This window comes from Crocodylus siamensis, chromosome 6, assembly GCF_052110815.1.
Source record: "Crocodylus siamensis isolate JL-2025a chromosome 6, ASM5211081v1, whole genome shotgun sequence".
Taxonomy (NCBI): Eukaryota; Metazoa; Chordata; order Crocodylia; family Crocodylidae; genus Crocodylus; species Crocodylus siamensis.
In genome coordinates, this window is record NC_143400.1 from 29660140 (window position 1) to 29681638 (window position 21499).

The 21499-nt window shown below is 52.0% G+C and overlaps 1 protein-coding gene across 2 annotated transcripts; it reads right to left on the reverse strand.

Annotated features, from left to right (window-relative positions):
* Window positions 1-340: 340 nt before the first annotated feature.
* Window positions 341-18155, reverse strand: PAX8 (paired box 8). 2 transcript variants are annotated; one of them, XM_090054371.1, is made up of 11 exons: window positions 18028-18140; window positions 17809-17910; window positions 4780-4945; window positions 4358-4558; window positions 3570-3658; window positions 3072-3188; window positions 2576-2751; window positions 2214-2304; window positions 1294-1392; window positions 918-1001; window positions 341-655 (listed from the first exon to the last, which is right to left on the reverse strand). In XM_090054371.1, exons 2-11 carry the CDS (start codon window positions 17831-17833, stop codon window positions 582-584), a joined length of 1122 nt encoding a protein of 373 aa, XP_089910497.1. In that variant the 5' UTR covers window positions 17834-17910; window positions 18028-18140; the 3' UTR covers window positions 341-581. The 2 variants fall into 2 exon arrangements, with proteins under 2 accessions (XP_089910497.1, XP_089910496.1); XM_090054370.1 differs by having other exon boundaries at window positions 4358-4555; window positions 17809-18155.
* Between the last annotated feature and the right edge of the window lie 3344 nt (window positions 18156-21499).

Consider the following 21499-nt stretch of genomic DNA (forward strand, 5'->3'; position numbering starts at 1 on the left):
CCACCCTGTGTTGGGGGAGGGGGCAGTTAAGATCCTGGTGCCTAGTGGGTTGGGGCTGAGGACGCTGGGGTGTCCCTGGAAGGTGAGGTGAACCCAAGTGGGCTCCCATGGGCACCCTCCACCCCCAACTCATCCCCTCCCTGGACTGCACTGTCCCTCTGGAGCTGGGCAGAGAACCCAGGCATGCAGGACACAACCCCCTCCCTCGCCCTGTGCCTCCAGAGTCACACCTTTCCCCCCCTCCCCAAGCCTCTCCCCTTATTTCATCCAAGCTCCTCCCCTAGTCTGTCCCTCCCTCCAAGCCCCACCCCCAGCACAGGCAGCACAGGCAGGATGGAGGGAAAAAGCCTTTATTGAGCATCCCATACTCTTGGGGGCAGGGCCAGCCAAGCCCCGCCCTGGGACAGAAGGGGGCAGGGCTCCAGCGTGGGGTTGGGAGGGGCAGGACACCTGGGTTCGCATCCTCTGTGCCTCAGTTGCCCCTTCTCACCCTGCCACCACAAGGAGAGAACCCAGATGTCCGAGCTCCCAGCCCTGATGTCCCCAGTCTTCTGGGCCCCCCAGCAGCACAGCTCCAAGTGCTACAGCTGGTCATAAGCGGTGGCAGGCGGGGGTGCAGGGGCACGGGCAGCTGAGCTGTAGTAGTAGGGGGAGCCTGGGAGGGTGGGGGGCCGTTAGGGGAGGGTCAGGGATTTGTACCCCCCACAATTGCCCCAAGCAACCCAGGTGTCCGGGTGCCCCATCTCTGAGGGTGCAGGATGCCTGAGTTCCCTCTATGTCAGATCTGGGGAAACTGAGGCACTGGGCCAGAGGGCAAGGGTGAGAACACAGGCATCCAGGCTCCCAGCTCTCACTCCCAGTCCTCCCCAGCCATGCTCCCGCCACCCCAGAGCTGGGAGGGAATCCGGGGCACTCACCAAGCAGGCCGGGCCCAGGGAAGCGCCAGGCCTCACTGTAGCTGTAGGGCGGGTGGCTGTAGGCACCAGTGGGGTACTCACTGCCTAGGGGGTGGGACAAGGACCTCAGGGCAAGGGTAGGGCTGCACACCCCACCCCCGCAGGGGGCAAAGAACCCAGGTGTTCTGGCCCCTCCCCCTCCCCCCGCAAGGGGCCACTAGCCCCAGAGAGATCCCAGGTGACCAGATTCCCACTCCGCTCCCCACCCAGGGGTGAGCACAGAAACCCAGGTATCCGGGACCCCCTCCCCCAGCGCTGGGGATGCAACCAAAGCATCCGGGGCCCCCCAGCCCTGCCCCATGGCCCCCTCAGCTGGGAACCCTGGGCTGGGCCCTACCTGCCACCATGGCGGCGATGGCGGGGGCCAAACTGCCCTGGCCGCTGCTGGGCATGGGGGGTGGGTACCCGGGCAGGGTGGGGCCCCCCAGCTCACGCCCTGCAGGGGGACACGGGTTAGATGGGGCAGGGGGCACCTCCGAAAGCCCCCAAACCTCCCCGAACCCCCCAGCCTGGCAGAGGGAAGCACCCGTCTGGGACCCCCTGCCTGGGAACAGCCCCCACAGCAAGGATTGACCCCAACAAGTAGGCAGGGATCCACCTGCCTGGGGATCCAGTTGTTTGGGATCCACCTGCCCAGGGCTTCCCACAACTAGGGATCCACCCACCTGAGGATCCAGTGGTTTCTGCCCAGGGATCTACCCCACCAGGACCCACACACACAACCAGGAATCCATCCACCTGAGGATCCAGTGGCTTGGAATTCACCCACCCAGAATCCACCCAAGGATCCAATTGCTTGGGATGCACCTAAACAAGGAACCCCTTCTCCCACAACCAGGGATCCACCCACTCATGGACCCATTCACTTGGGATCCACCCACCCAGGAATCTAATGACTTGGGAACCACTTGTCCAATGACCCCATCCCCACAACCAGGGATCCAGCCTACCAGGGAAGGACACATCCACCCAGAATCCACCCACCCAGGGAATCAACCAACCCAGGGAATCCATGCATTGGGGATCCACCAACTCAGAGACACACCCACCCAGAGATTCCTCCCTCCTGGAGACCCATCCCCCTTATGGATTCCCCATCACCGCCACCACCAGGGATCCACTCACCCAGGGCCCTTCCCTGGGGATTGGGGGGGGGCTGTGCTAAGAGGGGGCATCTCTGTAGAAGCAGGGGGGGCATTTGGGGGTACATTCCTTTGGAGTGGATCCCAAGCCTCCCCCCTGCCCATGGGGGCTCACCAGGGCCATAGGTTGGGGGCGCAGCGACAGGGCTGGGGGGGGCACGGCTGTCCTCCAGGGGGCTGCTGAGCAGGGGCAGCGGGTACAGGCCCTGGGGGGTTCAAAAGGAGGTCAAACCCCCCAGTTCCCCCGAGCTTCCTCCCACCCCCAGCCAGGCCCAGGCCTAGGCCCAGGCCCAGCCCCTTTCAGGGCCTCCAGACTTGCCCCTACCCCCTCTGGCCAGGCCCAGCCCCACCAGCCTCCCAGACCTGCCCCCACACCCTGCAGAAGCCTCCATCCCAACCCCCCAGACCTGTCCCTAGCCCCAACCACCCTGTCCCCCCACCCTGTCCCCATGCCTCCTGGCCAGGACCAGCCCTCACCTGCTGGGCTTTGGGGTGTGCAGGGCTGGCGTATGGCTCAGGGGCCGGGGGCCGCTGGAAGCCACAGGCTGGGGGCTCCAGAGGAGGTGGCACCAGGGCATCAGGGCATGGGGGCTTGCGGGGGTTAGTGCCCCCTCCTGGGGGGCCCAGGCCCAGCCTGCAGCCCTCCTCCTCGCCTATGGAGGAACAGGCTATCAGTAACCCCCACGGACCCCTATTCCCCTCAGATCCCCCCACCTAGCCCCAACAGCTCCCCTGGATGCCCCAGATTTGCCCCACCTCTGCCACTGGCCCCCACCCAGTGTCTGCAGTCCCTAAATCTACCCAGCCCCACTGCCCCCAGTCCTGCAACCCCCTTGGCACAAACCTCCCAGGATCCACAGACCTCCAGACTCCTCCACCCAACCCCACTGCCTACAGCTTGCCAGAGCTTACCCCCACCAGGGCCTGCACCCTGCCAGATCCCCCCAGCCCCCTTCCCCAAACTGCCCCATACCCCATCCTGGGGGCTCAGGCTTGCGCTGGCTGGGGGTGCTGAGGCCCAGCAGGCCAGTGATGGAGTAGCCAGCATCCGAGGGGGGTGACTCTGGGGGGGTCACAGCTGAGCTGGGAACTGAAGCACATGGTTGGGGGCAGATGCGGCTGAGTCTGGGGTGGAACCAGGCCAGGATCTGCTCCTACAGCAGGGATTGGCCCAAGGGGCTGTCAGTCATCCCCAAGGGAGTGAGCAGGATTGGACTCTTGTGTTGGCCAGAAACTTGGTGCTCTCCCCCACCCCCCACCCTCCAACTATTTGGGGCTCCTGTCTCAAAGCCCTGTGGGATACAGACCCCCAGATCCACCCCCTCCATTGCCCATGTCAGGGGCTGGCTATGTTTCCCAGGATGCCTTGCTGTAGCAGTGGGTGGATGCTCATGGGGCACTGGGGAAAGGTGGGGTCCAGCAGGTGTGCCCCATGACCCCACAACCTCCCTGTGACCCCAGAGTCACTCACTGAGGCTGTGGCCAGGGCTGAGGGCCTTGGCGATGGTGCAGTTCTCCATGGGGAGGTTGAATGGCTGCTGGACCTTGGTGCGGATGATACTGGGGTGGAGCAAGAAACACAGCAGTTCAGCCAGGCCCAGCACATTCATGTATGTGTGTGCTGGCATCTATGTGTGCACAAACACACATAGGTATATGGGCATGACTATACAGGGGCATGAATATTTGCAGCCCCACACATGTGCTACACATAGGTATGTGCAGGTTTTAATTCATATGCACGTGTGTTACATGCATATTCATACAAGTACATGTGGGGGGAGGTGGAACCAATGGGTGTGTGCTACATACTGGTGTGTGGACATGTTGCAACCACATGTGCAAGTGTATGTGCTACACGTGTGCAGGTTTCCACGCATGTGTGTATTACAAGCATGTTGGTACGTATGTATGGGTGCGTGCCATGTGTGAACACATAATGTAGGGGAAGGGACTTCAACATGTGGGGGTGGGGGCATGTACAAGGGTGAGGCCTTCATGCACAGACGCCTGTGTGGGTACACATGTCAGGTGTATGCACATATGCTCACACACATACAAGTGTCTACTCACACACACAGAGCCTGAGGTCAAGCAGGCCCTGCTACTTCATGCACACCTGTGCTTACACATATGTGACAGTGTGTGCACCAGCACACATGTGTGAGGCCCACCAAGAACCCTAGGGAGCTTCCCAGGGCCCAGGACTGCAGGCTGGGAGGACTCCCCCAGAAGATGGGGGAGCTGGGGAGTCCGCACCGGTTGATGGAGCTGACGCTGGGCACGGTGTCGCCATCGCACACGCCTTCGGCCAACAGCCGGTCACGGATCTCCCAGGCAAACATGGTGGGGTTGTGGCGCTTGTAGTCTCCAATCTTCTCCACCACCCGTGGCGTCGCCACCTTGGGCTTGGAGCCCCCAATCACGCCCGGCCGGATGCTGCCAGTCTCGTAGTACCTACTCCAGGACACAAGGAGATGCCGCCCTGGTAAGCTGGGGGGGGTCCTGCGGTCCAGGGGCCTAGAGGCCTGTCTGACAGGTGGGGAAACTGAGGCATGCCTGGTGGGGCATGGGGGTTAAGAGGCCAGTGTGGGGAAATAGGCATAGAATGTGTGGTACAGAGCTGAGCCTTAGGAAACTGAGGCATGGCTGTGGGGGGGCAAGGGAGGGACCCCCGTTACCTGCCCAGGATCTTGCTGACGCAGCCGTGGCTGACACGCAGCTGCCGGGAGATGTCACAGGGCCTCACCCCCTGGTGGGCCAGGTCCACGATGCGCTGGCGCACACCAGCAGGCAGCGGGCGCCCGTTCACAAAGGCTCCACCCAGCTGGTTCAGCCCTCCGTGGCCTGCAGGGAGGAGGGAGGGTCACCACGAGGATCAGTTGAGTCTCAAGGGGGGAATCGGGGAATCAGGAGCCCCAGTGGGTGCGGGTGCATAGCATGTGCACATGCTGAGTCTGTACACGTGTGCTTGACACCCCAGCAATATCCTTGCCACAAGGACCAGGCCCACCTGGGGTTGGAACAGCCTTGCTGCTCTCTAGGATCTAATTGCATGTGTGTGCAAGCATGTGGCATGTGAAAGCAGGTGGTGTGCGACAGAGAGATGGGCAGCCCATGGGCCCCACCCTTTTGCCTGCAGGGGGGACAGGGAAGGGCAGGGGGACCACTAAGCTGAATCAGGCTACAGGGCACTGGATTGGGGCCTTACACCCCTGGCGACCCCTCCCCTCCCCCACCAGGCTCTCACCCCCTCCCCTCGTTAGTCATCAATGCAGCAGTGCCACTAACGGCTCCCTTGGTGCTATTAGTGTGGCCCAATTTCCCCCTGCTGCTAGTGATTCCCCGCCTCCCTCCACTTCCCCTATTAATCTGCATCTTTAAATTAACTCCTCCCTGCCCAGGCTGGAGGCAGCTGGCTGGGGCCCTCCTGGGGGTGGGGACCCACAGAGAAAAAGCCTCCTCCTGGGGCGACTGTATTGCCCCCACCACTCCACCTGGATGCCCCCCAAAAATTCCACAGCCTCATTGGGGACCATTCACCTCCTCAGCAGACTCCATACTGTTCCCTCCCTGACTAGGCCTCAGCATCATCCCAGCCCCACCCCACATACCACGCACATCCCCCAATGCCCCAGCTCCTAGCGACTTCAGAGCCTCACGTGAGCTCTTGGTCAGCTCTTTGTGGACTCTTGGATGCCATCATCCCAGCACCCCCATCACCCACATCCCCTGATGCCTCAGCTTCTGGAGACCACGGAGCTCCACACAAGCCACTGGCCAGCTCTTTGCAAATTTTTGGATGCAATCATCCCAGCCCTGACATCACCCACATCCCCTAAAGCCCCAGTTCCCAGTGAACCCAGAGCTTCACATGAGCCCTCAATGACTTTGTGAACACTTGGAGCCCTCCTCCCAGCCCCCCATCACCCATGTCCCCCAGAGTCCCAGGAAACCACAGAGCCCTTGTCCAACTCTTTGGAAATGTTTGGACACCAGCTTGCCTGGCCAGCTGGCTTCATGGCTTCCACCCATGGGATGTTACCCTAATTGCAGCTCCTTTGGCTCCCGGGATCCTTGATGTCACTTTGGTATTATTGTTAACAAGGGATAATTCCCCCCTTTGACTGTGGCGCTCTATCAGGGAGCTCTTTGTACATCTCCAAGCACCCTGTACAGCCTGGCCCCATGTCATCGGGAGCTAGGCCTTCTGACATGACAACACCCTCCGAGTCTTCACACCCTATCACCTCCAGAGTTGGACTGGGGTACCCCGTGCCAGGCACTATGCAAACCCAGACCCAGTGTGGGATGGACTGCGAGAAGGTACTTGCTAGATGAACACCTTGCTGGGGTCATTTGACCCCAGTACTCTTTCCTGCCAGGGCAGGGGGTCGGACAAGATGATCTACTCAGGTCCCTTCTAACCCTACCAACTATGAAACTATGAAGGAGAAACTGAGGCCAGGAGCTAAGCTGGGATGCAGGGAGGATGGCTCTGGCCATCGGGGCAACAAGGAAAGCCCTTCAATCCCTGCATCATCTTTTTTTTTTTTTGCATGGGGGTCTCTTTGCAAGATATAAGCAGCCCTCCCTCAACGCTAGGCAATGAGGGGTTAAATACCTCCAAGCCCCTCCCTTCCCAGCAGCCCACCACAGCAGCCCCTAGCTCAGCTGCTTCCATCCCAAGGTTTATGATCCAGCACCGAGTAAGGGGGAGACTGGCTCTGCCGCAGAGATGGGGGGGCTAGGAGAAGACCCCCAATTTTACCTTCCAGCTTTAAGACCCAGGATCAGCCCCCCCACCACAAGCTTAGGATACCCCCCCAGGATCAAAGACTCTATTAAACCAACAATAATCACCCTAGCAGGTTTGGGAGCCAGGAGGGGGGAGCTGTGGGTAACCAAGGCCTGATGAGATGCTGAGCTCGTCAGGCGCATCTGCGCCGATTTCCCCTTGCTAATTAACGGCGCTCATGGCGCCGTGACCGCCTAATTTCACGCACCCCCGCAGCCAGCGAAGGCGCCTTTGTCTTCCCGTCTCAAGACTACTCCTCCCCCCACCCCCTGACCCCCCCATCAAATCAGGCTGGATTTAACCCCCTTCAGGGCTGGACACATTACAGATTTGTCCTGGTTTAACCTGCGGAGGGGTTAAACCAAGCCAGTAGCTAGGCCCAGGGGACAGTTTATGAGGATCTGGGGTAATACTGGGACACAAAAACCCAGTGGGGAAATAAGGGGGGGGGCGGGCAATTAACACAAGTCAGTGCTGTGTAGATACAGTTGTCCGGTCATTCCACTCCAAGGCTCATAAGCTACCCGATTCCTACTGAGCTCTTCACTCCCTAGACATTAACAACCCTAAATAAACTGGCCTTTCTTCTGCCACCCCATTAAGGGAGGCATGGAGAAGGGCATCTCCAACCCAGGGCTAAGCTACCTCACGCCTGCTCAGCTCTTCAGTCCAAAGCATAAACTACTCAATTCCTGCTAAACAATTCACTCCCCAGGTGTTAACAGCTCTAATTAAGCTGGCTTTTCTTTTGCCATCCATTATGGTGGCAGCTCCACCCCATGGCTCATAAGCTACCCTGCTCCTGCTAAACTCTTCACTTCCCAGGTATAAACCCTACTGAAGCCAGCTTTTGGTCTGTTCATTAGGGAAGGCAAGGAGAAGGGCAGCTAAGGGAGGAATCAGGCTCTTAAGGATGATAGCTCATGCCTCCAAAGGAAACCTCCTTTTAATCCTCACCAGTAAAAGAAACACTGTCCTTGGATTATTTTTTGGCCTGGCTTGATGAATCCAGTTGGGTCAGGGAGGAGGTGCCAAGCAAGGGGGAAAGGGGTCAGCTCCAGTCTGGAGTGGTTCCTGGCTTCGTGGGAGGTGGCTGTGGGGCTGGGCAGAGTCCAGAGCCCAGGTTGTTTAATCGTTAATGACAAATTAATGGCTTCAATGACTCAGTCAGCACCTCCCCTTCTACCCAGGCATGGGCCTAGGGAACCAAGGGGAGAAACTGAGGCAGGAGAATAGGCACGCCCTGGTTAGACTGGGGGTGAGACGGGGTTAGAAATAGGATACAACAGTAGGGATAAAGCAGCCACAACATCATGGCAGGCTGGGTGGCATCATAGTTTCAGGGGCATTGTGAGGGAATCTTGTGACTTCATGCCATGACATCACAAACAGACTAATTGCCCCAGACACACCCCAAGGCCCTGCTAGGGATACAGGTATCATTCCCCCACCCCCTGCAGGCACTTCCAGCATCCTTGCCAGCGACACACTGGGCTTGCAACTGGTATAGGGGCCAGCAAACATATTTTGTGCCGATGCATACACAGGGAATACAGGTGTGTGTCTGCCTTACGCACCCATAAACCACCAAGCTGTATACATGCCTGTGCACCAATTTGTACACACACACACACACACACACAGAGTGGTACATCCTTATATGTGCCTATGCATCCATTATATATATGCATATACAGTGTGGTATAAACCTACACATCTCTCTCTTTTTCTATGCCTAGGTATTGATTTCCATATATGTACATGCACCGTGTTACATGCATAAGCAACAATTATATATACACACACATATGCACCACTGTACCGTGTGTGTGTGTGTGTATACACCCCCCCACCAGGATCTGATTATAGATTTGCATATGCATCAGGTTTTATGGTGTCTGTGTGGATAATTGATGTATATACTAATATACTTATGCACCATAGTATATGCATCAGGACACACACGTACATGTGTATGCCTTGATTATACACACACATGTAGATTCATGGACTATACACATGCATATGCACCATGATGTATCCATCAAATTATATTATATATTTATTATCCGTACATGCCATATAATGGATGCATGTGTGTATGCTATGAGATGCATGTGTAAATATATAATCAATGCATATACTATATATATTACTATATATATATATAGGTGCACTGTAGTATATGCTTAGGCATTACTATATGCATACACAGGCATACACATGCATATGCACCATGATATATGCATATGCACTAGATATACATATATCATAGAAAATGAGGGTTGGAAGGGAACTCCAGGTCACATCTAGTCCAACTTCTGCTCAAAGCAGGACCAGCCCCAGCTAGATCATCTCAGCCAAGGCTTTGTCTAGCTGGATCAAAATCACTAGGGATGGAGTTTCCACCACCTCTCCAGGGAACCTGCTTTACTACCCTCCTAGTGAGAAAGTTTTTCCTAGTATCTAACCTCAATTTCCCTTGCTGTAACTTGAGACCACTGCTCCTTGTTCTGTCATCTGCCATCAGTGGGAACAGTCGAGCTCTATCCTCTTCATAACTACCCTTCAGGTAGTTGACAGCTGCTATTATATATATTAGCTTGTGTGTGTATATGCATAGATATACAGGTATGTGTGTGTGTACACACACACACACACACACACACACACATACACACATATGTGCATATATGAATATGCATTATTATATATGCATATGCACCACCATACAGATAAAACATGCATACTCTTGCCGGCAGAACCGTCACAGCCAGATGAAGGACACATATCGCCCTATGGCTCATCTCTCTCCTCTCCATCCATTATGGTCATAAAATACATTCCCTTCCCTGATCAGCCTGGCTTCACCCTGCCTCACTCTCTTGGGCAAATTGCAAATCACACCACACGCATGGAGAAGCGTATCCCTGTTTGATACACACAGCAGAGCTCAGAGGTGACCAGAGAGCTCAGAGGTATCCCAGTTTCTGTTCAAGCTAATTTACAAAGTGCAAGCTCCCCTCAGCCTCCTGCCTATCTTCAGATTGTCATGGCCTCTCTCAATGCTAGTGACATAGATCATGCTTCTACATGCTCTGTACACATCAAGCCTTACACATGAGCAGTCATTTTGCTCCCACCACCCCACACTTGCACTTGGGAAAATCACATGCACATGCACACGCTCTCACTCTGTAGATAACATTTTAGACATCACTCAAATGCATCGAACTACATTCACTTCCATACCGCACACGTGTACGTGTAAAGGATGGATATACAAAGCATAGTTTCACATACACAAAGGATGTACTGGGATCTGCGTCTTCAGGTATGCAAAGTATATCTTCATATATGCATATATAAAGGGAGGCATATATAAAGATTCATACAAATATATGCATGTTTGTACCCAAGGTAGGAGGTATGTATATAGGTTTTATACTAACAGCATGTGGGTGGGTGTGATATATATATATGTACTCACATGCATTTATATACCCACAAACATATATATATATATCTCTCTACACACACACATATATACACACATGTATATAATAGATCACTACACAGAGGATCGAGAGGATAAAACACATGCTTCTGCAGATAACTTCTTCTATGTATAACAAACTAAACAAAGCAAACTGGTACAGACCCCCTTGTAAAATAAACCTCCCCCCAACTCAGGCACACACACTGTGAACACAAGGTTTGCAGATGAGGGCGTTTTATACCTTTATAAATAATGCTGACACACTCACTCCTCTATATGTGTGTGCAAGGACACGTCTATGGATAACTGTATGTATATACAGCATATATGGTCTATTACATTAATTACATTATGTTATAATTATGACATCACTTCATTAAGACAATATAATTATAGCACACTGCCTTAATTAGGTTATGTCATACATTATGGCATTATTGAATTAATCCAATGTGTTATAGTTATAATGTAATCAATACACTATATGTTATACAATATAACATAATGTAATGTACTATAATTATTACACTAGGTCATTAATGCCATATATGCCATGCATTATAACATTATGTAATTAAATTATGCAATTAATTCATTTTGTAATTAATTCAATATTTGTTATACATTATAGCCTAACATAATCAATGCAATATATGCTATGCATTACATTGCACTGTATTTTGTCTGTATCTCATAGCCAAATATAGTTGGGTATGTTTTCCATACATATCTGCACTGTGGACAGACAACCTCCAATTAATACAGATTAATATGCAAATGACACATGCAAATCTTTGCTAAGTTACAGCCCTGCTGGAAAGCACCTATCAGCACCTCTAAGAAGCCCTACCCAGATTATTAATTTAACCTTCATTGCCAGGTCCAGCCCACAAGGCCCCTCTTCTGACCCCCCAACCTCAGTAGAGGCTGGATCCCTTTCCTTGTGGTCACTGCCCCTACCCTGATCCCCAGCCCAGATCCCATTAAAACAGCTTTCCCCTTTGTAATTAATTAAACTCTCCTCACCCCCATCGCCCAGAGTGGGTGAACTTAGATTTATAATGAGATGATAAAGAAGCAAAAAGAAAATAAATTAAAAAAATAGAGAAGTCTCCATCCAAATCCATTACAGCCCATCCATCACGGCAGCTACCAAAGCCTGAGAAGCTACTTATCCGGGATTCGGCAGCTGACCATCTTCTAATTAACTTTCAGAAGTTAGGGGGAGACCCATCTGGACCAAATAATCTCACATTCAAGCCAAGAGCTGTCCAAGACCTGTTTTCTGCTGTCTGGAGAAAGACAAGACATGTATGCCACCATCCAGAAACACACCAAAAATCAGGGGTTTCTCACCCCTCCCCCCCAAAAATGGATTTTTATTAGTTCTTTGGAGGCCTTTAAAATATTCTCCCCACCCAACAATGGGAATCTTGCACCGAGAAATCACTTGTGTTCTAACTGGGCCAGGCTGGGATCCACATTTGGTTTCATTAAAGATGCCCCCCACCCCTCAACCTACAAGACATGGGACCTCCATCCTGCCAGAGTCAGGCACTAGAAAGGATCCCGGCAGAAGAAGCAACAGCCAAAGTCCAAAACAGCACAGTTAAAATCCCATTCAAAACCTTTGCAGGGCCTCACGGAGGGTGGAAATCTAACCAGTGGAGTGGATCTTTCTGTAGACAAAGAATATGGGTCTTTTATGCCCAAGAAAATCCTGATTTTGAGAGGAATTAAGTTGTTTTGTTTTGTGGGGTAAATTTGTTTCAGTTTTTTTTTGGGAGGGGTTCCCCAGGGAAGGGAATTGGAAAACACCTCGGAATGAGAGCAAAAAGCCTCAAAATGGAGTCTATGTTTTTGGCCAGTAAGAACCAAGACAGGTGTCGAACTTGAGGGGTTTTCAGTAGCTGAAGAAGTTTGAGGCATGTGGACATGAAAGCAAAAGCAAAAAACCCAGAGGCTAATAATCAACCTCAAATCAAAACCCTAGAAGCTAAAAAACAAATTGGAAAAATACTATTTTATTTTTAGAACTTTTTTATATAAAAAAGGTGATTTTTGTAACATTTTTTCCTATCAAAAGGTCTATTTTTCAGAATTTTTCTATAAAAAAGTGGATTTTTGTAATGGCTTTTTTCTGTTAAAAGAGCATTTTATAATATAGTTTCCTATTTAAAAGTTTTTTGGAACTTTTTTTTCCTATTACTCTACTTTTTAGTATGAAAACAGGCTATAAAGAGCACCTTTTTCATAGAAAAAACAAACATATAAGAAAATGACCTTTTCCATAGACAAACATGATACAAACAAGCATTTAATAATTAAAACATATTTTTCCTATTAAAAAGGGCCTTTTATAACCTGTTTTCCTATTAAAACAGGTTATCAAAGGCCCTTTTGAACAGGAAAACCATGTTTTCATTATTACAAACTTTTTGTAACGTTTTTCTATTAAAAGTTTGATTTTCTAACATGCTTATTCCTATGAAAAAGTGCATTTTATAACCTGTTTTCCTATTAAAAAGTTTTGTGTAACATGTTTTTCCTATTACTTTTGGTATGAAAATATGTTATAATACAAAAGCATGTTACACAAAACTTTTTGATAGGAAAACAGGTTATAAAATGTACTTTTCACAAGAAAAACAATGTTAGAGGAATCGACTTTAACAGAAAAACTTATTACAAAAATACGCTTTAACAGAAAACCATTACCAAAATGTGTATTTTTGTACTGGGTATTCTTTTATTAAGGAGCACATTTTATAACGTATTTTCATATTAAAAAGTGCTCTTTGAGAACAAGTTATGAAATGCACTTTTAATAGGGAAAACTATATTCAAAAAATACACTTTTTAACAGAAAAATGTGTTCCAAAAAACCTTTTTACTATGAAAACATGTTATAAAAAGGAACTTTTTAATAGAAAAAAATCTGTTCCAGAAAACCTTTTTAATAGAAAACCATGTTACAAAAAACGTTTCAACCATGAAAACAGGTTTTAAAATGGACTTTTTAATAGGAAAAACATGTTGTAATTATTAAAAGCTTTTTGTAACATGGTTTTCCTATTAAAATTTATTTTTCTAACAATATTTTTCTTAAGTCCATTTTATAATCTGTTTTCATGCTAAAATGTAATAGAAAAACATGGTACAAAAAACTTCTTAATGGGAAAATGTTATAAGACCATGATACAAAAACCTCTTTCTTAATAAGAAAGCGTTAAAAATGCACTTTACCAGAAAAATGTTACCAAAAAAAGTGTATTTTTGTACCGTGCTTTTCCTATTAAAAAGTTAATTTTATAACCTGTTTTCATATTTAAGTTTATTTTTCTAGCATATGTTACAAAAATCCACTTTTTAATAGAAAATTATGTTCCAAAAAACCCTTTTTATTATGAAAGCATATTAGACGTACTTTTTAATTTTTAAAAAATGTTACAAAGTTTTTACTATGAAAACAGGTTACACGCACTTTTTAATAGGAAAAACATATTTTCTTTACTGAAAAGTTTGTTGGTAACTTATTTGTCTCTTACAAAGGTTATCCCTGTAATGGGTTTTTCCTGTACAAAAGTGTTTTTATAACACGTTTTCATAGGGGAAAAAAAATTATTTTTTTCTGAAAGGGTTTCATATAAGAGTTTATTTTTAAGATGGTTTTATATCTTCTAAAAAGCGCTTTTCCCCATATATACACTTGTTCTAAAATACTTCTTTTCTTTATGCAAACCTGCTCTAAAATATACTTTTTCTCTTCTAAAATACCCTTTTTATACAAACCTGTTCTAAAAGAAGCTTTTCCCCCATATACAAATACCCTTTTCCAATGTTTACATACACACACATCCACACGCACACATAGCCATGCATACACACACTCGTGCATATAGACTTGCATATACACTTACGCACGCATATCCACACACATACATACACAAACACACACATACATGCATATAGCCGTGCATATACACACACATAGGCGCACACACATATCTACACACAGGCATACACATATCGACACACAGGTGTGCACGCACACTCACGTCCATACATGCACATACAGATGCACACATCCATGCACATGAATATCCATACACACAGAGCTCTCCATTCATATGCATGCATGCAGGCATACACATATACACACGCACAATCACTTGATTTCCAAACAGGTTTGTATATATGTCAAATGTTTCCTTTAGAGCCCTTTTAAAGAGATATAAAGCTGATTCTCCTTTTTAGTTTCTTAGTTCTTAAGGTTAAAAATAAAACCCAAGAAGCCCCCCCAAGAATAATCAGCAAATTAAACCATTAACAAAACAGAAAAACCCCACACTAAAAAACCCAGAGGACCCAAAGGAAAGATTTGAATATCTTGGATCTGAAAGCTCATCTAACTCTATCCCAGCAACATAGGGCAACCAAGTTTTATTACACCAGCTAAGACTTCCTTGCCTCTCTCATCCTTCCTAGGCTATCACAGCAACAACCTCACTCTATTACTAGAACAAATTCACGTGGTGGGGGGGGGATCACTTAAAATGACAAAAGAGGAAAAGCTACAAAAACACACCTCCAGGCCAAATATTAATTGTGAATAATCAGAGAGTTTAAGAACGAAAAATATAAATATGTTTTAGAGTGGGGAGGCAAAGAGGTTTGTGGATGAGATCTCTTCAGGGACAACTGTCCCATCAAAACCATCGCCCCACCAAACTCTTTGCCCCTCCTATATTTCCTGGACTGCCGGGGCTAGAAAGTCGAAAGAAAGACCCTCAAGAACAAGCAGCTGGACACAGATGGAAGTGCAAATACCTTCAGCACTAAAGAAAACCAGTATCATAAAAAGAAAAGAAATTCCTGAAATGAACTAAAAAAGCCCTAAAAGCTACCTTCCAGAAACAAGCCCCCCCACAGACTTCCCCGTAAATCTTAAAAAATCTCTAAACTCTACAGACTACACAACATTAACATCTAAAACACCCTGAGAGCTGAGAATGAAACCCCTTTAAACACTGAAATCCTCACATGCTAAAAACCCCAGGCACTAAAAAATACCTGAAAAGGAGCTAAAATCCCCAAATACTAAAGCACCCTGAAATCTAAGAGCTAAAAAACCTGAGGCACCAAAACACCCTGAAATTTAAGAGCTAAAAAAACAACCAGGAATTAGAAAAGCCCCTGACATTTATGAGCTAAAACCTGTAGACACTAACCTCACCTAAAATCTAACGTCTAAAAACCCCAAATAGTGAAAAACCTTGAAATCTAAGACCTCAAAACCCCAAATATTAAAACACCCTTAAATCTAAGAGTTAAAACCCCCAGGCACTAGAACACCCTGAAATCTAACAACTAAAAAACCCAAGGCACTAAAAAAAAATCCTGAAATCTCAAATCTCAGCAGCCTTCAAATTTAGGAATCAAAAATCCCTGTTTCCAGGGGGTTTCATATGCAGGGTTTTCTAGTCCCTAGATTTGGGGGGAAGGAGGGAGGTGTTGACGGTTTTTCAATTCTTAGATGTCAAGGTTTGTGTGTATACATATTTTGGGTTTGGTTTTGTTGTTTGTTTTTTAAATGTTATGGGGAGTTTACCTCCTAGATGTCAGAAAATCCTGAAATCTACGCCCCCCCCCCCGCCTCAAATCTGGGATCTAAATGCCCCACCCCAGACACTAAAACCCTGAGATCTAAGAACTGGAAAATCCTGAAGACTTAGAAAACCCTGAAATCCTAGACTTGAAAAATAGTGAATGCTAAAATACCCCCTGAAATCTCCACAACTCTGAAATCTAGGACTTCAAAGCCCCTCAACACAAACTCCAAATTCAGGGGGTTTTAGGTCCTAGATTTTTAGGGTTTTAGTGTTTAGGGTGTTATTCAGTTCCTAGATATCTACAATCCCCTAAAATCCAGGAACTAAAACCCCCCAAACACAAATCCCTGAAATCAAGGAACTAACCCCCCCCCGAAATATACTCCCCCCACCAAATCTAGGAACTACAAAGCCCTGAAATCTGGGATCCAAAACCCTCTGAAATCGAAACCCTCCTGAAATGTAGGATCTAAAACTCCCTGATATCTACTCCCCCCACAAACCAGGAATGCAAAACCACCCAAGATGCTGAGCTAGAAACCCCGGACAACCCCCACTAAAACCCAAACACGAAAAATACCCCAAAATCTAAGAGCTAGAAAACCCCAAACATAACCCCCCAACAGTCTAACCACCGACCCTGCCAAAACTCTTTCCCCCACAAAAAAACCCCTCAAAACCAGACCCCTTTCAACTCTAAACCCCCACAACCGAAGCTAACCCTAAACCAACCCTCCTGGCTCAGCGGGTTTCCTCCCCAAGCTGGAACAGCCTACATCCCCCCCAAGCTCAGACACTTTGTGACACTGCATTTTGATCCGAATGAAGCGACCACACGGGGCACGTTACCCCGGATCAAGTGGAAACTAGGCAGGAAGGAAGAAGCCTGTTAAGAGCTAGCCCTGGGGTTTATGACGAGTTTTACTCCTTCGGGCAGACATTTATTCCGGCAGTTTAATTAATCCGAATGAGCCCCGGGCGTGGGGAGGAGAAGTGGGGCCGCGAGCAGATGCCATGAGGGAGGGAATCTGCGCTGGGAGAAACTACCATTAGGGCGCTGGCTTGTTACGGGATGCGGCGGGTCAAGGGGATGGGAGGCAAGGGGGTGACACTGACTCGGACCTCCCCCCGCACCCCAGAATAACCCGGATCAGAGCCCCGTGGTCGTCTAGGAGTGGGTGGATCCAATTGTGTTTACACCCCAGCCTTGCAGGGGGAGCAGGATCGTGTCGTTTGGACAGCACGCCTAGCAATACCCCCGGACACCCTCCCCCCCCCTCCGCCCCAGAGCCACCAGCCAGGATACACGCGTGGGGAAATAAACCCGTGGGATCGACCAGCCCCCAGCTAGCAAGAAAAAAAAAAAAGGGGGGGGGAGAGGATTCCTACTGGGGGTACAAAAAGATCCACAGCCCGGCTATTGAGCACGCCACACACGTGTGTGTGCCTGCATAGCCCACGCGGGATCCACAGCCCCCACACCCGGGACAGAGGGGACACACGGGCTCTCTCGGCGCAGAGACACCCCCTCCCCTCTGGGCAAGGGCGGGGCACACTGACCCGAGACGGGGTGTCACTGACCAGGGGCAAGGAGGGAAGTTAACAGACGGTCGGACCCTCTGCCTCTCTTAACCCGGCGTAACCCCTCCAGGCCCGGCCACGAGGAGGGCAAACCCCGGGGATCTCCTCCGGGCTGTGGGCAGGCGGGGAATCCGACCCTTGCCCGGTTTTCGCCCCCCCCCCCGCGGGAAGCTGCGTGGGTCCGCCCGTGGGAGGGGGCCAAGCCGGGGCAGGGGCTCACCTGAGCGCAGGCTGTTGTGGGGCATGGTGTGTCCGCAGCTGATCCGGCAGGCGCCTGGCGCGGGGCGGGGGCGGGGGGGAGTTCCCCCAAAGCCTCGCAGCCCTGGAGGGGGCAGAGGACAAAGAGGGGGGCGGGGGCCGCAGACCCCCCACTCCCACCTGCGGGTGGAGGGGCCCCGATCCGGGGCGTGATCCTCCCCCAGCCCTTGCCCCGCGGTACCTGGCGCAGTGTGCCCGCGTCGCGCGTGGGGGTGCGGGGGGCGCCGGCGCCGCCTGCACCTGGCCCGGCCCGGGAGCGGCGGGAGGTTTTGTACCCCGGAGCCCCCGGCCCCGGGGAGGGGGGGCGGGGCGGCCCGGGGGGGGGCGGGGGGTCACGGCTGAGCGCGCCAAGAGTTAAACGGGAAGGGGCGCGGGTGGGTCCCTGCGCGGCTCGGACCCCGGGGAAGCAGCGCCCCCGGCGCAGGTGCACCCCAAGGAGACGCGCGTGTACACGGGGGGGGGGGTGCGTGTCTGCAGCACCGCGGGAGGGGGGGCGCAGATCTTCTCTCAGCCCCATTTCCAGACCCTCCCCAGACTCAGTGCCCCCACTTGCGCCCCCCCGAGTCTGTCCAGAGCCGAGCGGGGTCTGCGCTAATCCCGCTTCCCTCCCGGGACGGAGCCGGCGTCGGGCTGCCCGGCCCAGCACCGGGCCGTCACGCCGCTCCCCCGTCCCGCTTGTGCGCCCTGCTGCGTCCCTCCCCGGCTGCAGGGGGCAGCCGAGCACTTGTCCTGCCCCTGCCCCGCAGCACGGGAAACTGAGGCACGGCGCAGGGTACAGCCGGGGGGAGGTGGCGCCGAGGGGGCAGTGCCGAGTCGTGTCCCCCCCCCGGATGCTGACTCAGCGGTTGGGGAAGAGCAAAGGTCCCCAGGGCCACGTCTGGCCCGGGACAGCTTGTCCCCCCCTCGCTCCCGCCGACCTGTGGGAGGCGATAACGACCCCTGCTGCCGCCAAGGAGCCGCTCCCCCAGCCCTGCCACGGGCTGCCCCCTCCCCGCCCCAAGCAGCCTGGGGGTGTCCGGGCTCCTCTGTGTCTAACCACTAGGCCCCCTCCCAAAACGTATAGGACCCTGTGCGGAAGCCCCTATAGAGCTATGTGGCTGTGTGTGTGTGTGTGGGGGGGGGAGCGCTGCTGCCCTCTCCCAAGAGGACCCAGGTGTCCTGGCTCCCAGCCCCGCCCCCACCTGTAACCACTACGTCCCCCTGCCCTGGGAGAGAACCCAGGCATCCTGACCCCTGACCCCCCCGGCTAGGGATTGGCCAGGGAAGGGGGCGGGGGGCAATAGGTGACTTATTCAGGGGATGGGGCCACAGAACACACTGCCCCCACAACATGCAACACGTGACAGGCAACACGCAAGGGGATCTGGGCACACAACACACAAGGGGCTCAAGGCATGGAACAATCCCCCAATCCCCTATAGAGACAGTTACCTATAGGGGCCCCTATAGCTGGGTATTTTCTATAGAGCAACCCCTCTAGAGAGAGACATCTATGGAAACCTCTGTAACTGAGGGATCTCCTATAGATCAGTCCCCCAAGACAGTAGCCTATGGAGATACCAATAGCCAAGGGATCCCCTATAGATCAGCCCCCACCAGAGATGGCTGCCTATGGAGACCTTCATAACCAGGGGGTCCCCTATAAATCAACAGTTCCCCAGAGGAAGCCATCCATGGAGATCCCTATAGCCAGGGGGGCCTTGATAGAGCAGCTCCTCCAGCTGTGATTTGGAAGAGACATGGATGAATAAACTCTCTTATAGAGAAGCTCCCTATAGAAAGCCCTGTGTATGGCCCAGCTCAGCACATAGATATACCCGCCAGCAACCCCCATGTCCCCCCTAATACAAACCAGCTAAGCTGATATTGAGGGACACTGGGTGCTACACAGGCCACCATCGGGCTGTACTAGGTGCTGTACAAACCCCCAGGCTACAGTCAGGCTGTGCTGGGCCCTGTATGGATCCCCAGGCTGATAACCAGGAGGCTCCAGGCTCTGTCCAGAATCCCTGGCTGATATCAGGGTGCTCCAGGCCCTGTACAGACCCCCAGGTTGCAATCTGGAGCTCTGGACTCCGCACGGACCCCTAGACTGATATCAGGGGGCTCCAGGCTCTGTATAAACCCCTCTGGCTGCAAATGGGGGCTCTGGGCCTTGTACAGACCCCCCGCCAGCTGATATCTGGGGGAACCAGACTCTGCATAAACCCCTCTGGCTGCAGCTGGGGGCTTTAAGCTCTGCACAGACCCCACCAGCTGCAAATGCAGGCTCAGGGCAGAACCCCCTCCCAGGCTGATATCAGGGGCTCCAGGCTCTGCACAGACCCCTGGGCCTACCCCAGTGTCATGGGGCACCCCCACCAAGTGGGGCCTGGGCTAGGGGGACCAGCACCCCCAGCTGCCTCCCCAGGGGCTGTGGGGTAGGGTGGGGGCCAGTGCCGCAGCTGAGGAGGGGAGCAGCTCATTCTCCGCCCCATTAAGCCGTCCGCGGCGCCGGGGGCGACTCTCCATCATCCACGGTGCCTGGCCCCGCGCTGACAGCACATTAGCGCCGGGAAATGAATTCCCTCCCGCGCAGATCCCATTACCCCTTGTCCCCCCCTACTGCACCCAGAGGATGGGGACCCTGCCTGGGGGCAGCCTGCAAGGGGTTAATGGACTGGGGGGACTCAGGGTCCCTAGGGGGACGGGGAGGTATGGGGACAGCTTCAGGGGCACTGAGGGAAATGGGCTGCAGTGGGGCATACTCATGCATATGCAATGATGCACATATGCATACACCTGCCACCCCTGCCCTGCCCCTCCCCCCAGCCCCCACTGCGGGGGTCTGGAACCCCCTGCCCGGACCTAACGGCCCCATCCATCACCCATCCCAGTGTGACCCTGGTGGGAGCCCAGACGCCTGGGTTCCCTCCTCACGTGGAGGGGAGGAGGGGGCTGGGGGGTAGAGCAGGGGGGTAGAGCAGGGGGGATGCCTGGGTTCTCCCCTGTTCTTTGCAATCCATCCGCCCCCTTGGTTTACCCTCCTGCAGACATACAGTGCCTGGCACCTTGGGGCCCAATCCTGGCCTGGCTGGGAGGGGGATGTGTCTGGGGTCAAGGGGACAGGCATCTGGGTTCAGGGGGGCAGCCTCTGGCACTGGCAGGGGCCACAGGACACACAAGTTCTGCACCATAAAGCCACTGCCTCAGTTTCCCTTGGCTTGCATAGCCTGGGAAGGGGCAGGCAGGGCCCATAGCCCAACCTAGGGGGTCAGATATCCCCAAGGCTGCCCCTGTTAGGGGGGAGATTCACCACACAGTTGTCCCAGAGTGAGTAATGAACCTCCCTCAAATCTGGGGTAGGGGGCAGAGGACATGTACCTCAGGGGAACATAGCCCGGGGTAACTGCTGAGCCTGCAGGGGGCTGTGCCTGGATTAGCCCCAGCTGCAGCTAATTGTCCTAACTGGGGACAATTCTCCTGCCTTGCTGTACCCAGCTCCTAGCAGGCCTGCCCCCCGACAGTGACCCCAGATGTCCTGAGAACCTTCCCCACTGGGATCTAAGGGGGGGCCATGGGGTCCCCAAGGAGCGCTGCCTCGTGGGGGAGGGGGAATTTCTCCCCCAAAGGGCATTCCCAAGGAATGGGGCTGGGGCGCTTGGGTGTGCCCT

Excerpts from the sequence above, each read along its gene's own strand:
- PAX8 (XM_090054371.1), bottom strand. The coding sequence starts at position 17,833 with ATGCCCCACAACAGCCTGCGCTCAG. Across the intron at positions 4,559-4,779 it reads GTCAGCAAGATCCTGGGCAG|TAGGTACTACGAGACTGGCA; the intron begins GTAACGGGGGTC and ends TGTGTCCTGGAG. Across the intron at positions 2,752-3,071 it reads GCCTGAGCCCCCAGGATGGG|GCGAGGAGGAGGGCTGCAGG; the intron begins GTATGGGGCAGT and ends GTTCCTCCATAG.